This window comes from Aricia agestis, chromosome 17 (assembly GCF_905147365.1).
Source record: "Aricia agestis chromosome 17, ilAriAges1.1, whole genome shotgun sequence".
Taxonomy (NCBI): Eukaryota; Metazoa; Arthropoda; class Insecta; order Lepidoptera; family Lycaenidae; genus Aricia; species Aricia agestis.
Genome location: NC_056422.1, coordinates 7955733 through 7972671, shown reverse-complemented (window position 1 = coordinate 7972671; position 16939 = coordinate 7955733). Strand labels below are relative to the sequence as shown.

The 16939-nt window shown below is 34.7% G+C and overlaps 1 protein-coding gene across 1 annotated transcript in view; it reads right to left on the bottom strand.

Moving 5' to 3' along the window:
• Window positions 1-16939, bottom strand: part of LOC121735357 (monocarboxylate transporter 4-like) — a 124358-nt gene that overhangs the window by 46173 nt on the left and 61246 nt on the right. Inside the window, exons 2-3 of the mRNA XM_042126159.1 lie at window positions 5495-5622; window positions 2172-2332 (exon numbers count right to left, since the gene is read on the bottom strand). Coding sequence (XP_041982093.1) covers window positions 2172-2286 — 115 coding nt within the window. The 5' untranslated portion in view covers window positions 2287-2332; window positions 5495-5622. The remainder of the gene's footprint in view (window positions 1-2171; window positions 2333-5494; window positions 5623-16939) is intronic.

The window sequence follows — 16939 nt, the reverse complement described above, 5'->3', positions numbered from 1 at the left end:
AGTATATTAATTTCAACTGGCTACGAGTACGTTAAAAAAAAACTCGCAATTCAGTATGAGCTAAGCCTTACTCAGAGATCAAGTTTTGCACTCGTTGGCTGGAGTGAACGCAAATATAAATATTTCGCTTGCCCGATGTTCGAGCACTATTATTGCACAGCGCTATTTACCGTGAAGATATATGCTTTTACTTCATTTTGATCAAGATCTTGGGAACTTTGAATTTAGAACTCAGTATTTTCGGACGTTGTATAGCAGTGTAAGCTTGTTTCAAACTAATTGAACACGTAAAAAAACTTGACATACGTGGGTCACACTGAAAGTGTTTAGAACTAGCCAGTTAGAAACATTACTAATGAAAACTTTTTTTTAATTATAATTTTAGAACTCTTTGGTAACATAATCTGGTATATTACATTTATTTGTCGTTTGTTTTGGTGAATTGGCGGCAAATATAAAACTTTTGTTACACGTGAAAATGAACTTAACGCGAGAAAATTTTCAGTTAATGATTTTTTATGACTTTCGTTGTGGGCTTACTCAATAACAAAGCTTTGATAGGCTGCTATTACCATTTCATAATGAAGCCCCATCTCGTGTGACTATTTACAATTGGTTTAACGAGTTTAAACGTGGACGTAGCAATCTCACTGATGATCCGCGTGCGGGACGTCCTTTAACAGCGACTACTGAAGTTAACATTAGTGTTGTGCGACGCATGATAGAGGGAGATAAAAGAGTGACCTACCAGCAGATACAAGTAAGCCTAGGCATTGCTATGAGTTAAGTTAAAAAAATATTACATGAATATTTAGGCGTCAGGAAGCTTTGTACCAGATGCATTCCCCATACTTAAATCGACGACAAGAAACGCCTTCGCATGGACTGATGTCGCCAAATGTTAGATAAGTTCAACGTGACTCAAATGCTGTATTTGACAACCTCACAGGTGGTGAAAGCTGGATATATTGCTACGAACCCGAAACCAAAAGACAATCAGCTTAAGGGTTTCCTTTCGAGGTTTGGCTAACTAAGGTAAAGAAAGGAAGAAGTCAAGGCAAAAAGATGATTGCCTCATTCATTGGTCGGAAATGTAAATTTAATCGAAAATTGCGACAGTTGTGCTAGAAGATGAAAGGACAATTACTGCAGAATGGTATGTCAATCGCTGTATGCCTGTCGTCTTGGAAAAATTTCGACAGCAGCGCCCTCGAAGCAGGACACTCCTTCACCACAACAATGCTTCAGCGCACTCCGCGAGACGGACTGTTGAATATTTGACTATGGCACGTGTTGAGATATTGAGTCATACGGCATATAGTCCTGGCCTGCCGCCCTGCGGCTTTAATTTATTCTCAAGAAATAAAGAAAAAATTCGAGGTACTCGCTTTACGAGCCGTGAAGATGCGATGAAAGCGTACGAAAATGCCACAGAAGAGACCCCTAAAGAAGACTGGGCCCACTGCTTTTTTCGGTGGTTCCATCGAATGCGACGATGTGTAGAGGAAAGGAAATTACTTCTAAAAACAATAAAAGTATTGTCAACTTTCTACATTAAGCCGTTTTTCATTTTCTAAAAAATTTCAGTGTTACCTAGGTAATTAATAACCATTATAAAACCTGCACCTGGTTGTCAGTCCACAATAGTAGTAGTTGGACCCAGAGTATTACAACTCTGATGTCTGATGATATTATTGATAAGCCCTTTTAGGATGCGTTTTTATCAGAGTCGCGTTGCGAGAATAGTGTTTATGAGAACCAATATAATAAATACATTTGCCTCACCTTGAGCTTGCCAAGCACAGCGATTCTATTAGATCTTAAAAACACAGTCCCCTCAACGGGACGGGCAGCTTCATATTTCGGTAACCCACCGTTACCTATTGACGTAAGGCAGCGTCTTACAATCACTGGGTCACGACCCGGTACCGGGCCATCAAAATAAAATACCGGGTCGCAACATTTCATACCAAAACATTATAATACTATGTAGGTACATTGTGCTTAGTATTAATAAAACATTATTAAAATATGTATATTATTAATTAACATCAACAAATCCGGCTTGTTTTAAAAGGGTTCAATGGGTCACGAAGGCACAGTGTAGAAATTATCAGGCCACGGCATAATAAAGTTTGGGAACACGTACGGCTGACGCAAGGTATACTCACCATAGTGAGGTAGGCAGTTGTAGCTGGTGGAGATGGGTCGGCGGCAGCGGCAGCGCGGGGCGCGGGGCGGCGGCGGCGGGGACGCGGTCGGCGACGGTGACCACCAGCCATCCATCAGCCGGCCATGGCTGCCGTCGCACCCGCACCCGCGCCCGCGCTACCTGCGAACATACATTCCGTTATTACCATCTTTTTGAAGTTAAAACTTCTTTAGCGGCGTTGAACACTTATGTGGGATGGGTAAAAACTGTGAAACTAGCGTCAGATTCTTGTGCTGATCGAAAAACCGTAAGACGGTTGGAGTGTAGTGTTGTAACATCGAAATCGATTAATCGAACAATCGATTGTTTTTTTTTTCGATTGTCGATATTTTTTAATCGATATAAGGGTTTCGATTAATTTAAAAAATCGATTTTCATAAAAAATGGGTTATAAATTTAATCGATTGTAAGGGTTTCGATTAATTATAAAAATCGATTTTTTTAAATCAATTTTTATAAAAATTGGGTTAAAAAATTGTAAGGGTTTCGATTAATTAAATAATCAATTTTCATAAAAAATGAGTTAAAATTTAATCGACTGTAAGGGTTTCGATTAATTAAAAAAATAGATTTTTTAAAAATCGATTTTCATAAACAATGGGTTAAAAAAAAATAATGTACAACGTTAATAATCAAGTTTTCACTTCTGCCGGCACTCCCGGAGTGCAACCCGTCTTTTTTTTTCTTTTTTTAGGTGGCTCAAACAGCAAGATATTTAGCGAACACTTTAGGATTACAATATTGAATCAAAAGTATCAATCTGAAACCATAGTACGAGTATTATAATCTTGCTGTAGGTGTAGATATAGGTATAGGAGTGGTGGTCGTAAAGGAAAGGAAGATCTTCCAGCCGAGCGACGTGTTAGTGCTAGTTCAGACGAAGCGAGAAAGACCGAGCGTTTCCAGTGCAGAAACCGAATGTGAACTCATTCTAATATAATGATATTTTGATCTTCATAAAGTTAAAAAAAATTGGTAACTTTGAAGCTATAGCACAGGTTCGTTTCCTTTTACAGAAGCAAAATATATCTCTAAGGAGCATTTCTGAACAATATCCTTTTGTAACGGATAGTTTTTTGGCTTCAATTGTACATTTTCAATTGAAAAAGACAAATTTTATTCGATATTATTTGTGTCCTCTCATAACCGCATAAATAATCTTATCTTTTATTAGCATCTTTATTAAAATAATTTCATCAAAGTTAAAAGCACCAGCTTCTTCTTTGTCATAGGAAAAATTTGGAAAAAAAGCTTTTTTTTATAAAATAAGGGGGCAAACGAGCAAACGGGTCACCTGATGGTAAGCAACTACCGTCGCCCATGGACACTCGCAACATCAGAAGAGCTGCCGGAACGTTGCCGGCCTAGTTAGCCTCGGCTTACTAAATTCTCGAATCAATTGTATCTAAGGCAACTTATTAAAAGTAACGTTTTATGCAATGAAATATTACAGTAGCCTTACCTTCAGAAATGAACATTGTTTGACTAAGGCCTCTTTGCTCTCAAATCTCGCACGATTGAATACTTTGTATTGTCAGTCATGACGACATGAGCTATCTGATTTCCTCACTTTGATCCTTATTTGGAAGTCTTTGTGATTCTGAAAGAATCAATTGATAAGCATCTTTTATTACGGGAAGCGGACCTGATAATACGCGAACGGTTCTTTGTTATCTATATATTTTTTCTTTGAATGCTCAGTCCATTTATTTTTAGCTCTCTCAGAAAAAAATATAATAGACACGTGTACACTGAAGCTACGTATCCACGAAATATTTCAAAAGAAGTCCACAACATTGTAAGTTTACCTTTTTTCTTTGATTTGTTTTAACAAATGATATCTGATATTACCCCTTACTAATTTTATATTCATAATCCGCGCGCGATCAGAATGGGATCAGATTGACATAGGAATGACAGTTTTGTTTGCTAATGAAGTAGCATTAGCAAAAATATTCTGAACATTAATTTATAGGTTTATAAATACATAATAGTAAATAATAAAATACGTAATCGACCTATTCTGTACATTAAAGATATTACTGTGTTTTTGGTCAACCCTGTGGTTTATTTTCTTATTTTTGAGCAAACACAAAATTTTCATGAAAAATATTTCTTGTTATTATTTTTTATAAGCTTCATTCTTCATCGAAATATTTATCAATTGGCAGAATCATTTGGCGTGAAACGTGATTTACCATTCAGAATCTTACCCCTTTTTCCACTCACTAATATTAACCAATTACTATAATAATGTAATATATTACCTATTGTTTCCACAAAAAAAATAACAAAACTTAAAAGAAATGTACGCGAAAAAACGTTATTTTGTTAGCCGACTACGGCTGGCCAGCTGTCACGCGCGTGTCAGACGCATCCCATTCTAATAGCACCTACGTCTGATACATAAGAAAAGTCACAAGATAGACAAAGATAGACTATTCTTAAATAGTTATATACTGCCAAAATATCTCTCTTAGGCGAGTGTAGTGTATTAATCCGATATTTACGAAGAAGAAATATTACAAACAGCTGGAAAACACAAATTGCAGGTTTCTGAAAACTACCACATGATTTCAAGTAAAATCTATGATCAAACTTTCACATATTGGGGATTGGAGTTTGTAAGCACTTGACTATCGTACGGTCGGGACGCGGAATGAATACCAATAAGACGAATATTAAGGATTACATACACCCCCGCCGCACATGCTACATAACTTACAATCTTTATTTCTTGTGTGGATTAAAACTTATAAAGTAGTTTTGGACCATTCTAATATTACTCGGAGCTACTACAAATATACTATTCAATAGATTACACTGATTATTTTCTTGATAAAATAGTTAGATCTTTAGTAAGTTACTGTTTGGATAAACAGATTATCGATTAATCTATAACTAGGGATTATTTAAACAAATATCAAGCAAAAAGTATTGTAGTCCATTAACATTGTGAAATAAGGTTTCAACGGGTTGGGTCCATTTAGGGTTCAACCGATTATTGAGTTGACTGTTTATAGTCGTTACAAACTTTCGCCTTTAAAATATTATTATACAGGTTGTTTCAAATAAGGTGTACCTACAAAGCCCAAAAGGGGCTGAAATTGTTCAAAATGACCCTGAGTCAGCCGCTGACATTTTGAACAATTTTTGTCCTACGACTTTTGGAAATATGCGAAATGCCCTTTCGGCTTAGTATACTTTACTTGAAACAGTCTGTATAGTGTATATAGTATATAGTGTAGTATGATAGTATGAAGCATGATTACGTGGTAGTACCTCGTGCAGGCGCAACGCTCCACGCCTTCACTGACGCTGTAGACGCTCGCTCTCCGCATCCGGCCGACAGTCACGCGCGCCACCGCATCCTACACAACCACTGGCTCACTCGGTTCTCATTGTGATATCTGGAAAAGAAGAAAAATACTTTTAGTATGACACAAACATCTGAGTGGTAGTGGCCTCATGAAGTCTTTAAGTTTTTGGAACGTAGTTCCTTATCGTGCGTTGCGCCTTGGGCTAGCCTGAAAAAGTTGTAACGACACTTTTTATTACTATGGTAGGGGCAGAGGGCGTTGATAATATTTCTCAAAGCATGTTTTGAGAAAATAAATACAGTTTGTTTCGTCGTAAATAAAGCTAAAGATTCATTAAATAAGTAGACTAGAGTAGTAGATCAATAAGTTTTCAATATGCATTAATTAGGTTACAAACGCATAATATTGCAACTTAAATTAGTTTTCCCAAGCATTCATAATAATTATAGTCAATACAACGCTTATCCTGACAACATTGATAAAAATCTCTTGATAATTTAATTTGTGTGCAAGGTGTAGCAAAAATAATAATTGTTTCACTTTTAAAACAGTTTAAGCTTAATGACGCAAAGGTAAATTGAACGGAAAACAACGCTATGTTTAACATGGTAAAGTTTAAAATTGAATTTCAGCGCTCAGCAATTTGTAACAGTTTTTTATTGCAAACATTTGAAACCTCAAACGACAATTAAACGCGATATACTTTTTTATCATCTGCAAAACAATATAACCTGCATTACTGCTTCTTTTTATGTTCCAGAGCTTTGTTAAATAAAAACTCTTGTGATAATTACACTGGGTGATAATATTATCGCCTATGATCATCACCGTTAGTGTTTAGTTTCTTTATAATTTCTTGGTATTATAGAAGTTAGTTTTGGAATACTTGTGGTGTACTTATTATGTGGAGTATATAATATTATATACAGTTAGTTTTTTAAATTAGAGTTTATCTATTTAACAGCGTTGTTCATTGGATAATATTTTGATGTTATCCAATCAAAATCACTTTTGACAATGAAAAACTACTGAACCGATTTTAATGAAACTTGCAGTATTCCCTAAGTTAAACAATACCTAGTACAACATAAAAATCACTTAAATCAGACTTGTAGTTCCGGAGATATGCGTGCACAAACATAAAAACATACATACATACACTTTTGAAATTTGGCACATTTGTTCAGAAGCTGCTATAGATTAACATATACCAAACTGGACAGTTCTGAAAATATTACATACATACGCGTCGAATTGATAACCTCCTTTTTTTGAAGTCAGTTAAATATAGACAATAACTCGATTCATTATTGTAATGTCTCCCGCAACTCCCATACGACTGTAATCCAGGTCACTTGGACGCCCTCAATACAAGATATTGTCAGCAAGTACTTGTTTTATGTGAGAATCTGATTATAAGAAGTGTGTTTGAGATTTTATGATTACTAGAGATCGCCTAATGGCCGAAATTTGACCTTTTTAATTATCTTCTTCTTTTGGCTCCACGTTTAAAGTATTGACTATTTCAGATTTAATAAAAAAGAACAACGGTCCATTTTTAATTTGACAAGAGACTTATACCATAAACAAAAGAGTATATTCGTATGTGTAGGCTTGTCATTCAAAAAGATGGTAGTGTGCACATTGCAGTGTGTGTAATGTTTTATTTCTTAAAAAAATGTATGATAAAAGCATAATTTCAAAATAGTATTAGCTCGATGCACTCCTTCACCATAGAAACTATATACCTACCTACATACATAAATACCTACGTTTCTGCATTTTTCGTCAAAAGGCAGCCCCGAATCTAGGGGGGGGGGCAAGCCGGGGTCTGTGCCCCGGGCGGCAAATTCAGGGGGCGGCCAAATTCATACTTCACGGACCAATGAACAACTCATCATTGACCACGTAATAAAATATATAATAGCAAAAGTACAGCAATTTCATGGCCATATCAACTTGACCGATACCCTGATCGCGGACTGCGCGTTCAAAATACGCGCCCGGCTCCCGCTCGCTTTTAAACCCTACCCTGTTAATTATATTATATATCCTACATAATATTGATAGCTGAAATTGTATGGATGATAAAGGTGAAAATAAACATAAGTAGGGAGGGGGGGGGGGGGCATTTTTCAGTTTTTGCCCCGCCTGAAAAAAATTGAAGATCCGGGGCTGTCAAAACGGGATTCAAAGTTTTTAACTGGCATATTAATAATATAATAATAATCATTTGTAAATTATATTCTTTTGATTATGAGAAAGCGTAAAAATCATTTTAAAAAACAGCATTATAAGCTTTTTAAAATGGATTTTTAATTATTCATAAAAAAATGTGCGATTTTTTAGAAACGTTATATAAATTCTCTATTTATATAATCGTTTGTATATTCTTTAATTATTATAAGAAATAATAAAAAATCATATTAATAATTATTATTATTTATATTATCACATTATTCATAAAATCGTGTGATTTTTTTAGAAACGTGATATAAATTTAAAATGCAAAGTACATTATATCTTAAAAATTATTTATAAAAAGTTGTAGTAAAACCCTACAACACGTATTTAAAAGTTATCCTTCCTGTAGCAAAACAGCTATATCCAAAAAAACGCTACATACAAAGTTACAAATATAACGTTTTTACAATAATCTTATATGTAAATAACACGCGAAAGAACCGTAAAATTCGACACGAGTTGATAATATTATTAAACGACGCGACCGGATAATTTAATAAAGAACCCTTTTAAGTGGGAACATAACGCGAAACGATCTGTACCGTGTACGATGTTCGGTAGGCGCAGACGAGCAATTGACTGCGACAGCGACAGGATGCAGTGACTGCAAATTCAGCATATATTTTTAAAGAAAGATTGGTGGTGTGGCTTAACCGGCCATGGTAATTTAAAATAACAATTATATGTCGGCAGAAACAATTGTATACATGAGTGGATGATAGGTAACTAACATTTTACAACATAAGAGTAATTACTAATTATTTCCATTATAATTAGAACAAACCTTGTAACTTACCTACTTCATCATCTGGCCAAAATATCTACTATCTAGTCATATAAGTTATCTTTTTTTTTCAAATCTTTTTTTAGCGCTAAGCCTCCAGTTAAAAAAACTGCAGTTTTTAAATTATTAGTTACTCATCTCTTAAATTGTGTCTCCCGTCTGCACTGACTCAATGGCAAAAATAATACTGTTATTTGACAAATATCGCTCAACGAACACCTGTTTGAGGCGTTCCGTTTTACGACGCTCAGTATAAAGTTAGTATTACTTTTTACTCTGCAGTTATGTTTTATATCTTTAAGGGTCGATTGTAATATTTAGGTAAAGACGCACTTTATACCTACATTGAATTCTACCAATTCGAGTTAGATTTCACAAACTAAGTTAATTGTTCATCTCCACAAATTACAAATTATAAAGTACTTAAAAAGTGATCGTTGTATGTCAATTCCCATACATTTTTAAAGTCTTACTTTGCTGTTGAGTTATCGAACAAGGCGAACCAATAAACAACAATATATTTGAGAATGATTTGATAATATAAAAACAATTTATCATGTAATACGAGTATACACACATAAAGTTTTATTATTAAGCCACAATAATTACGCATTTACAATTAGCCTTGTGTAGCTTCATATAGTTTCAAGCAGTGTTACACTGCAATTGTGCACTTTAGTGCTCAGTGGTATGCCCAGAGTGTTCAGAATAACAGATTGTGTAATGTTGGTAAGACTAAGACACAATATAATATGTATTACACCAGAGAAAAGTATTTTTATCAACTTACTTTAACTTTTATACAGGGCGAATACTTCTATTTGTTTTGAACTATTTAAAGAGTAATATAAAATATATTTAATTGATCAAGTGTCACAATTTTGGTAATAGAAATATGTCTACGAGATGAGACCATGTCGTAGACCTGCTACGAGACCATGTCGTAGACCTGCTACGAGACCATGTCGTAGACCTGCTACGAGACTATGTCGTAGACCTGTTACGAGACTATGTCGTAGACCATGTCGTAGACCTGCTACGAGACCATGTCGTAGACCTGCTACGAGACTATGTCGTAGACCTGCTACGAGACTATGTCGTAGACCATGTCGTAGACCTGCTACGAGACCTAGTTGTAGCACTGGTACGAGACCATGTCGTAGACCTGCTACGAGACTTAATTGTAGTACTGCTACGAGACCTAGTTGTAGTACTGCTACGAGACCATGTCGTAGACCTGCTACGAGACCTAGTTGTAGTACTGCTACGAGACCATGTCGTAGACCTGCTACGAGACCTAGTAGTAGTACTGCTACGAGACCATGTCGTAGACCTGCTACGAGACCTAGTTGTAGTACTGCTACGAGACCATGTCGTAGACCTGCTACGAGACCTAGTTGTAGTACTGCTACGAGACCATGTCGTAGACCTGCTACGAGACCTAGTTGTAGTACTGCTACGAGACCATGTCGTAGACCTGCTACGAGACCATGTCGTAGACCTGCTACGAGACCATGTCGTAGACCTGCTACGAGACCATGTCGTAGACCTGCTATAATTAGAATGACAAAAAATATGTACAAAGAATAACACATTTTTTATTTACAAAATAAAGTACTTCACTGCAACACTTGACTGATACTCAATTAAGTAAAATGCCATTTGAAATTAATTGCACTCTTTGTCAGTAGGTCGAGTCTGTGCCGTTACTGTATATTATTTATCGCCATAATTATTCAAGACGGCGCTGACGCCGGGATGTCGCTGCGCCATTTTGTTTTATAGACTACATCCAATCGATATGCAAATTAAGGTACAAAATTGTTCATTACAGTGATATATGCTGTGGTGATCAAAGTGGTGATATGCTGTGTTTTTACACATGCTTATTAAGCATGTGTAAAAACACAGACACTTACGACCAGAGTTAAGAGTAGACGCTGTAGTGTGATTTTGTGGTGAAACAAAATTTAAAGTCAAAAAGTATCAAGTTATTTTACACTCTAATTTTGAATACAAATGGCACTCTAAACATCAGAAGAGTTGCAGGTGCGTTGCTAGCCTTTATAATTAAATTTCATGATTTTAACTTAAATCTAGATCCATACTAATCCATACTTCCATACTAATATTGCGAAAGTGCGAAAGTGTGTCTGTCTGTCTGTCTGTTACCTCTTCACGCTCAAACCGCTAAACCGATTTTGCTGAAATTTGGCATGGAGATACTTTGAGAGCCGGGAAAGCACATAGGATACTTTTTGTCCCGAAAAATGTACGGTTCCTGCGCGATAAACGAATTTTGGCGCAACGGAGTTGCGGGCATCATCTAGTACATATTATAAATGCAAAAGTGTCTGTCTGTCTGTCTGTCTGTTACCTCTTCACGCCCAAACTGCTAAACCGATTTTGATGAAATTTGGTATAGGGATACTTTGAGACCCGAGATAGGACATAGGATACTTTTATCCCGGAAAAATGTACGGTTAATTTTGGCGCAACGGAGTTGTGGCAGTCATCTAGTATTGTATAATCGAATTTGCATAAATTTGAAGTAGAACAATCTTAAAATGGCGCCCTCTGTGATTACGTATGTAAATGCCCTGAGATAACTAATTGGCCTGTTGTTCCGCGGTACATTCCGATATATTAATATAAACGGCTTAAATACATCGCGTAGATTAGTACCTATCAGTAAACTATCAGTGTATTTATAATAATTGAAATCAAACTATTGTTTATCTGAATAGTAATAGTACTGAAAACTATTGTGTTGTTGGCTCATCATGGACCAAACAAGCGATTAGTAACTTGTTATGCAGATAACATATACTTATAATTGACGTGTATTGTGCGTGTTATGAACTTCGAATTTGTAGTGAAAATTATGATTAACCAGCATGGTCCAAACTCCAAGATGGTGGTCCTTTAAGTTTGCAGACGCAAGTACTAGTTAAATAGTATCAATCGATGATACTATTTAACAAGTAGTAGTAAAAATGGCGATTGAGATTCAGTCGAATTGTGAGACTTCTAAAAGTAGCTAGGTAAGCTTTCTGTTCATAGCCCGAGGCACTCAAAGCACGTATTGCTTTGAGAAATGCCACTCGCCATGGCCCTCTCGAAAAGTCGAAATGTGTGACGAGCAGTGATTATAGGATTATTTTGCCTATTTCTGTTCCATTCTGAATGCAAAATGATCAAAAAATACTCGAATTTTCAGTGCGAGGACGCTTATAATATGAATTGAAATGCCGCAAAAGGAACTAATTAAATAAAAATTTATTACAGTTTAGTCAGTGCATACATATTGCAATATCTAAGACATGATAATTTAGTAAAATAGCGTAACATAACCATTAAACAAAATAAAACTTAATCTCTAATCCAAATATATACACTTTTTACGGAAACTCAAACTCGATTTCAATGAAGATAGTAAGTACTTTTTGATTTAGTGATGTTGCAGTTGACAAGTAGGTGAACTGGAGAACCAATTCATCTTAAACTCTTCTTAAACGAAATATGTCAACAAAAGAACTAGATCTGGAGCTGGCGAGTGGCCAGCGCCCGCTGTACGGTCTGCGAACTGATATTTATATTCTTATCCAGATTGAATAAGTTTCTATTGAATAAGGTAATGATGGTATTGTTAGCTATATAATGAACCTACTTTCTAAGATGATTTTATTGATATTCGAGGAAAGAAATCACTGCTACTTTTTTATTTTATGTCCATGTCTGGAGGATAGATATCGTTACGTGCTAGGGTTCAAAGGATTTGGAGAGAAAGACCTGCTGACTCTCTTGAAGACTTTATTCACAAGCACTAAGTCCAACACTAAGCATTAGGTCCAAACACTAAGCACTATCACTGTCCTAGGTCGTTGCCAAGTCGTAGGTTTCACTGCTTCACTCACTATTGATCACTTGTTTTCACTCCGAAGTCGCCTTGAAGATCTCTCAGACTAAACTGAATTACTGGCCCGTCTACCTGCAACTATTTTATGGGTAAGACGAGTTCCAGAAAGTTCCTTACCTGATTCGCGTTAATACATAAGTAAACAAGTGTGGAATGTTTCTACAAAGTTCGAGCATGTACTCGCGCACCTAACGCCATCTAGTATCGAGTAGGGAATTCATGTTGTCTGTGTTCACTCGATAAGTTTCGCTGGTTTGACGTTAGATGGCACTATATGTCGTAAGTCCGTAACAATATTTAAAATTATTTGAAATGTTTTTAATAACGAGCATTAAAAAATATAAATCCGAATACTTCAGTTAAGAGGGCTGAAAATCAACATAACATTTTGAGAACTGGTAATTTTATAGTGACCACGTAAGAAAATGCTTCCATGTCCCCAGTTTTTTCAAATGTACTCAATCCTTACTACAATAATACAAATTCGGGTAACAAATCCCCAATTTCAAACGAAGCTGCGGCCAACAGATAGCGTAATAAATATCAGCTAGTCTATAAAAGTACAAGGGCCGAGCGATAAAAAGGAAGTAAAATTATGCGTCTCCCTTCCTCCAAACGGAAATGACAGTCGATTCCCAAATCGTCATTTCCTTGCCGATTGCCAGTATAAAGTATATAAAGTATAAACGTTTATTTATACGAAGGAAATCCCTACGTGCGACCCGGATTACAAATAATGTGGGTGAAGCTTTATGTGGGCGTATTCAATAGTTGCCTCGCGGTATTTTTGTATTTTGAAGATTGTGGAATTTGGTTATAAGTTTAATATACATACTCGTAGTATTATTTTAAATGTAAAAGTGTCACACCGACAAGTTACCACCGTTCAGCTCAGTCGTGAATGCTTATAAACCACTGAACCAATTTTGATAAAATTTGGTTTGAAGAACCTTTGAGTCCCAGGAAAGGATAAAGTTGCGGGCAACACTTTCCAGTACTAACAATAATTTAGACTTGTAATTTTTTATCATTAAAATCTCTGATAATATATAAGAATCTGGTCTGTTTGAGGTATAGTACCTAAGTCCTAACATTAAGTTACCATCTGAACAAATAAAGTAGATCCAACATCTACCTGATGATACATCACTTACAATGTAAGCTGGCCTTCGTTATTACTGAAAAACAAGAATATATTTTTATAACGCAATAAAAACACATATTAGTAGGCGTTTTAACGACTATTTTTCTATCTTGGCTAAGTATTCGTAGATTTAGTCATTAAATATCCATTAGGCGCGCTGAAGTGAGTTTTCGTCATTCTCGCTTTGTTACCTCCAGTAAATAAAATAGTTATGACCTACAATAACTGATTTAATGAAAAAACTCCTAAATAATATTTCTTTATTTACTTATATATGAATGAAGTACTTATTTACTTTTCAAGATTTGGTTTGTGGATATGATCTGAAACTTTATAATTTTATAACGGTTTTTTGTATCTCCGTACGCGTAAAATGACAATGTTTTAGTCGCTTTAATTTTTTGTCATTTTCTGTGATTTAAACTATATGGTGATAAGTGATAACTGAGAATTTCACGAGAAATAGGTTTTATTAGTTGGGAAACTTTTCCTATGCAATCAATGAGATAAACCTTACCACTATTTAATATACTATTATTAATGTTGGTATAGAAAAGCTAGTTTATTTTCACATTTGCCATGAATTAATAATAATAATAAATATCACTTCTTATTACTAACTACTTCGCATATAGTTATAAAATAATAATTATTCCTTATTATGCTGATTTTTTCAATTATGGTATGGTATATTTACAACCTACGCAAAAAATCTACATAATATAAGATAATAATATGTAAGCGTATAATGTATACATACATATACATAAAGTAGAGAAGACTAACATAATTAAATTAACAATTCAAATATAAAACTTTAACCTAAAACAATAAAGAAGTTGATTGTATCAATGGAAGTTTGTTTAGAAACGATTAGATCCCGAAACTTTCAATATGGGAATTATTAAAATACTTTCAGTTTGGAGTTTCCGTCGATGGAAGAAGTTCGTTAGTGATATTGGCCAGATGCCAGCGTGGTACAAGCAGGTGTTACCAACAATTGGACACGCGGTCGTCAAATATGTGCTTATCTGGACTTTTGAGGTTATATTTTTATTAATGAAAAAATAAAAATGGTTTTATTATAGATGACCAAGTTATTATTATAATTTCAATCGCTTATACTTTAAGTGATCGAAATTATAATAACAACTTAGCATATAAGCCAGAATATCCACAACGCCAGAAGAATCGAAAGATTTCATGCTTAAAAAATAAACGCATTTGATGTCTTTTTGTTGTTGAATGCCACTCTTCCCAGTATGTAATAGATTTGGACTTCCAAATCTATTACATACTGGGAAGAGTGTCAAAAATATCTAAATAGATATTAGGCTACGAAAAATTATGGTATTGTGAATGTTTCTCAGCTCTCTCACACTTAAAGTATCATCAATTTTACATCACTAGTCACTACTAATTATATTATCGTGTACTGCCTAATAATAATTTCTATTTTTCTTTCCCTCGGCCTCCTTTACTTTATTAACATTTTAAACTAAATAATTCGACAAGAAATTACCTTATAGGTGTAAAATATATTTATAAAACTGCTACTTTAAATGTTGCTTAATTAAACTATTTCATACTTGCAATCTCACCTTTTACGCCATATTTTTACACTCCTTACAAAGTCAAGAGAACGAGAGACATTAAGAGTTAATTGAAATTCCCGAGGAATTAAATTCATCGGTGAGTTATGTTCCGGCCATATTTCCTGAGACGGGCCGCCAGGGATATTGATTTTGTTTGTTAAAGAAGCTATGGAGGCTGAAATTTTAATAAAAGTGGATTTTATTAGGTTTTTGGTGAAATAATGTGTTGACTTGAAGAACACATTATTTCACCAAAAACTAGATCAAGTCAATATCCTGAGGATGCTCAGGGGTTGGGGCGAAACGCGAGTCTACTTTTTAATGTGCATGGTGTTAGGCTTGAAACCATCTTGCTAACATACTTGCTTGTATGGTGGTGTTTGCATAATATGTATCTTGCACATACACATTTGAATATAGCTTGTGGTTATTTTCTCTTAATAATCATATAAGTGAGAAAATATTACGAAACAAAATAATGCTACTTTCAATATGTAGCCCGCTTTCAATATATAACACTACGGATTACATTGCAAACATACAAACCGCCCATGACTATTAACAATGTCGGATGTGAAAAACGACAACTTTACAGGAGAGCGATTCAAAGTCTAAATTGTGCATAACTTTTTACCTATTTCAAGTAGGATCATGAAATCTCAGGGTAATACTATAAAAGTTATTTACGTTTGATATGCTATTATGAGTATCTCGTATTTTATGCCTAAATATGAAAAAAGTCACTTCTGACCTTTTTAACGGAGTACGAGTAATGCTGATTTGTCGGAAGTGCCAGAACCGACATTGTTGCTTGTAGAAAATCGATGATTGCTTGTCAGAAGTGGCATTTCACGTCATTGTTAAGTGATAACTGAAAATTTAAAAGTATGTCACATGCAGAAATTACCAACAAAAACGACATCAATCTAAAGAAAAAAAAATAGTTTTATGGACTTCTGTCAAATAAAACGTAAAAACAATGGACGTATGAAAATATCTTATGATTTAAATAATTCGGAAAATCAAATTTTCATCCGAATGAAAACTTACTTAAAACATTGAAATAAAAAATTATTACCAACACTATTTTGTTGAATTTTTTATAGCATAACTTAAATTAATTCATGAAGACCTAAGCGGCCGCATCCGCCCGCGATAACAATAGATAAGCTATTGTGTCTCGTTATTCCACGATCGATGGGCTAAACAAAATAAAAAACAAAAAAATATAAATTAATTATAAAGGGAAAAAGTTTGTTTTATTCGTATGTTTGTTTGTATTGAATGGGCTCAATAACAACTGAACTAATTTTAAAAATTCTTTTACTTTTGGAAAGCTACATCATTTGCAAAGAACACAGGCCATGTATTATTCTGAAAAATATTAGGGATTCATTATTTCGCTTCCGCTACGAAAAATATTGATGATACATCAAGAAAATGTTATACATGTTTATAGTACTCATCGTTATCTACAAAAAAAGCCAGGACAGCTTATGTCTATCTTTTAAGGTTAACGAATAATAACCATTACTTTCATTAAAAAAAATACTTCAAATCATCTCCTTCTAGCGTGACTATTTTTGCATATTCGTTATTAATCCTTACCTACATAAATATCAAAATATTAATCGGAATTATGTGAAAAATAGAATTGTCTTTTAAATTATAACCATTTGCCAAATATTTTAGAAGTAAGGACAGTTTGATTATAGCTCAAA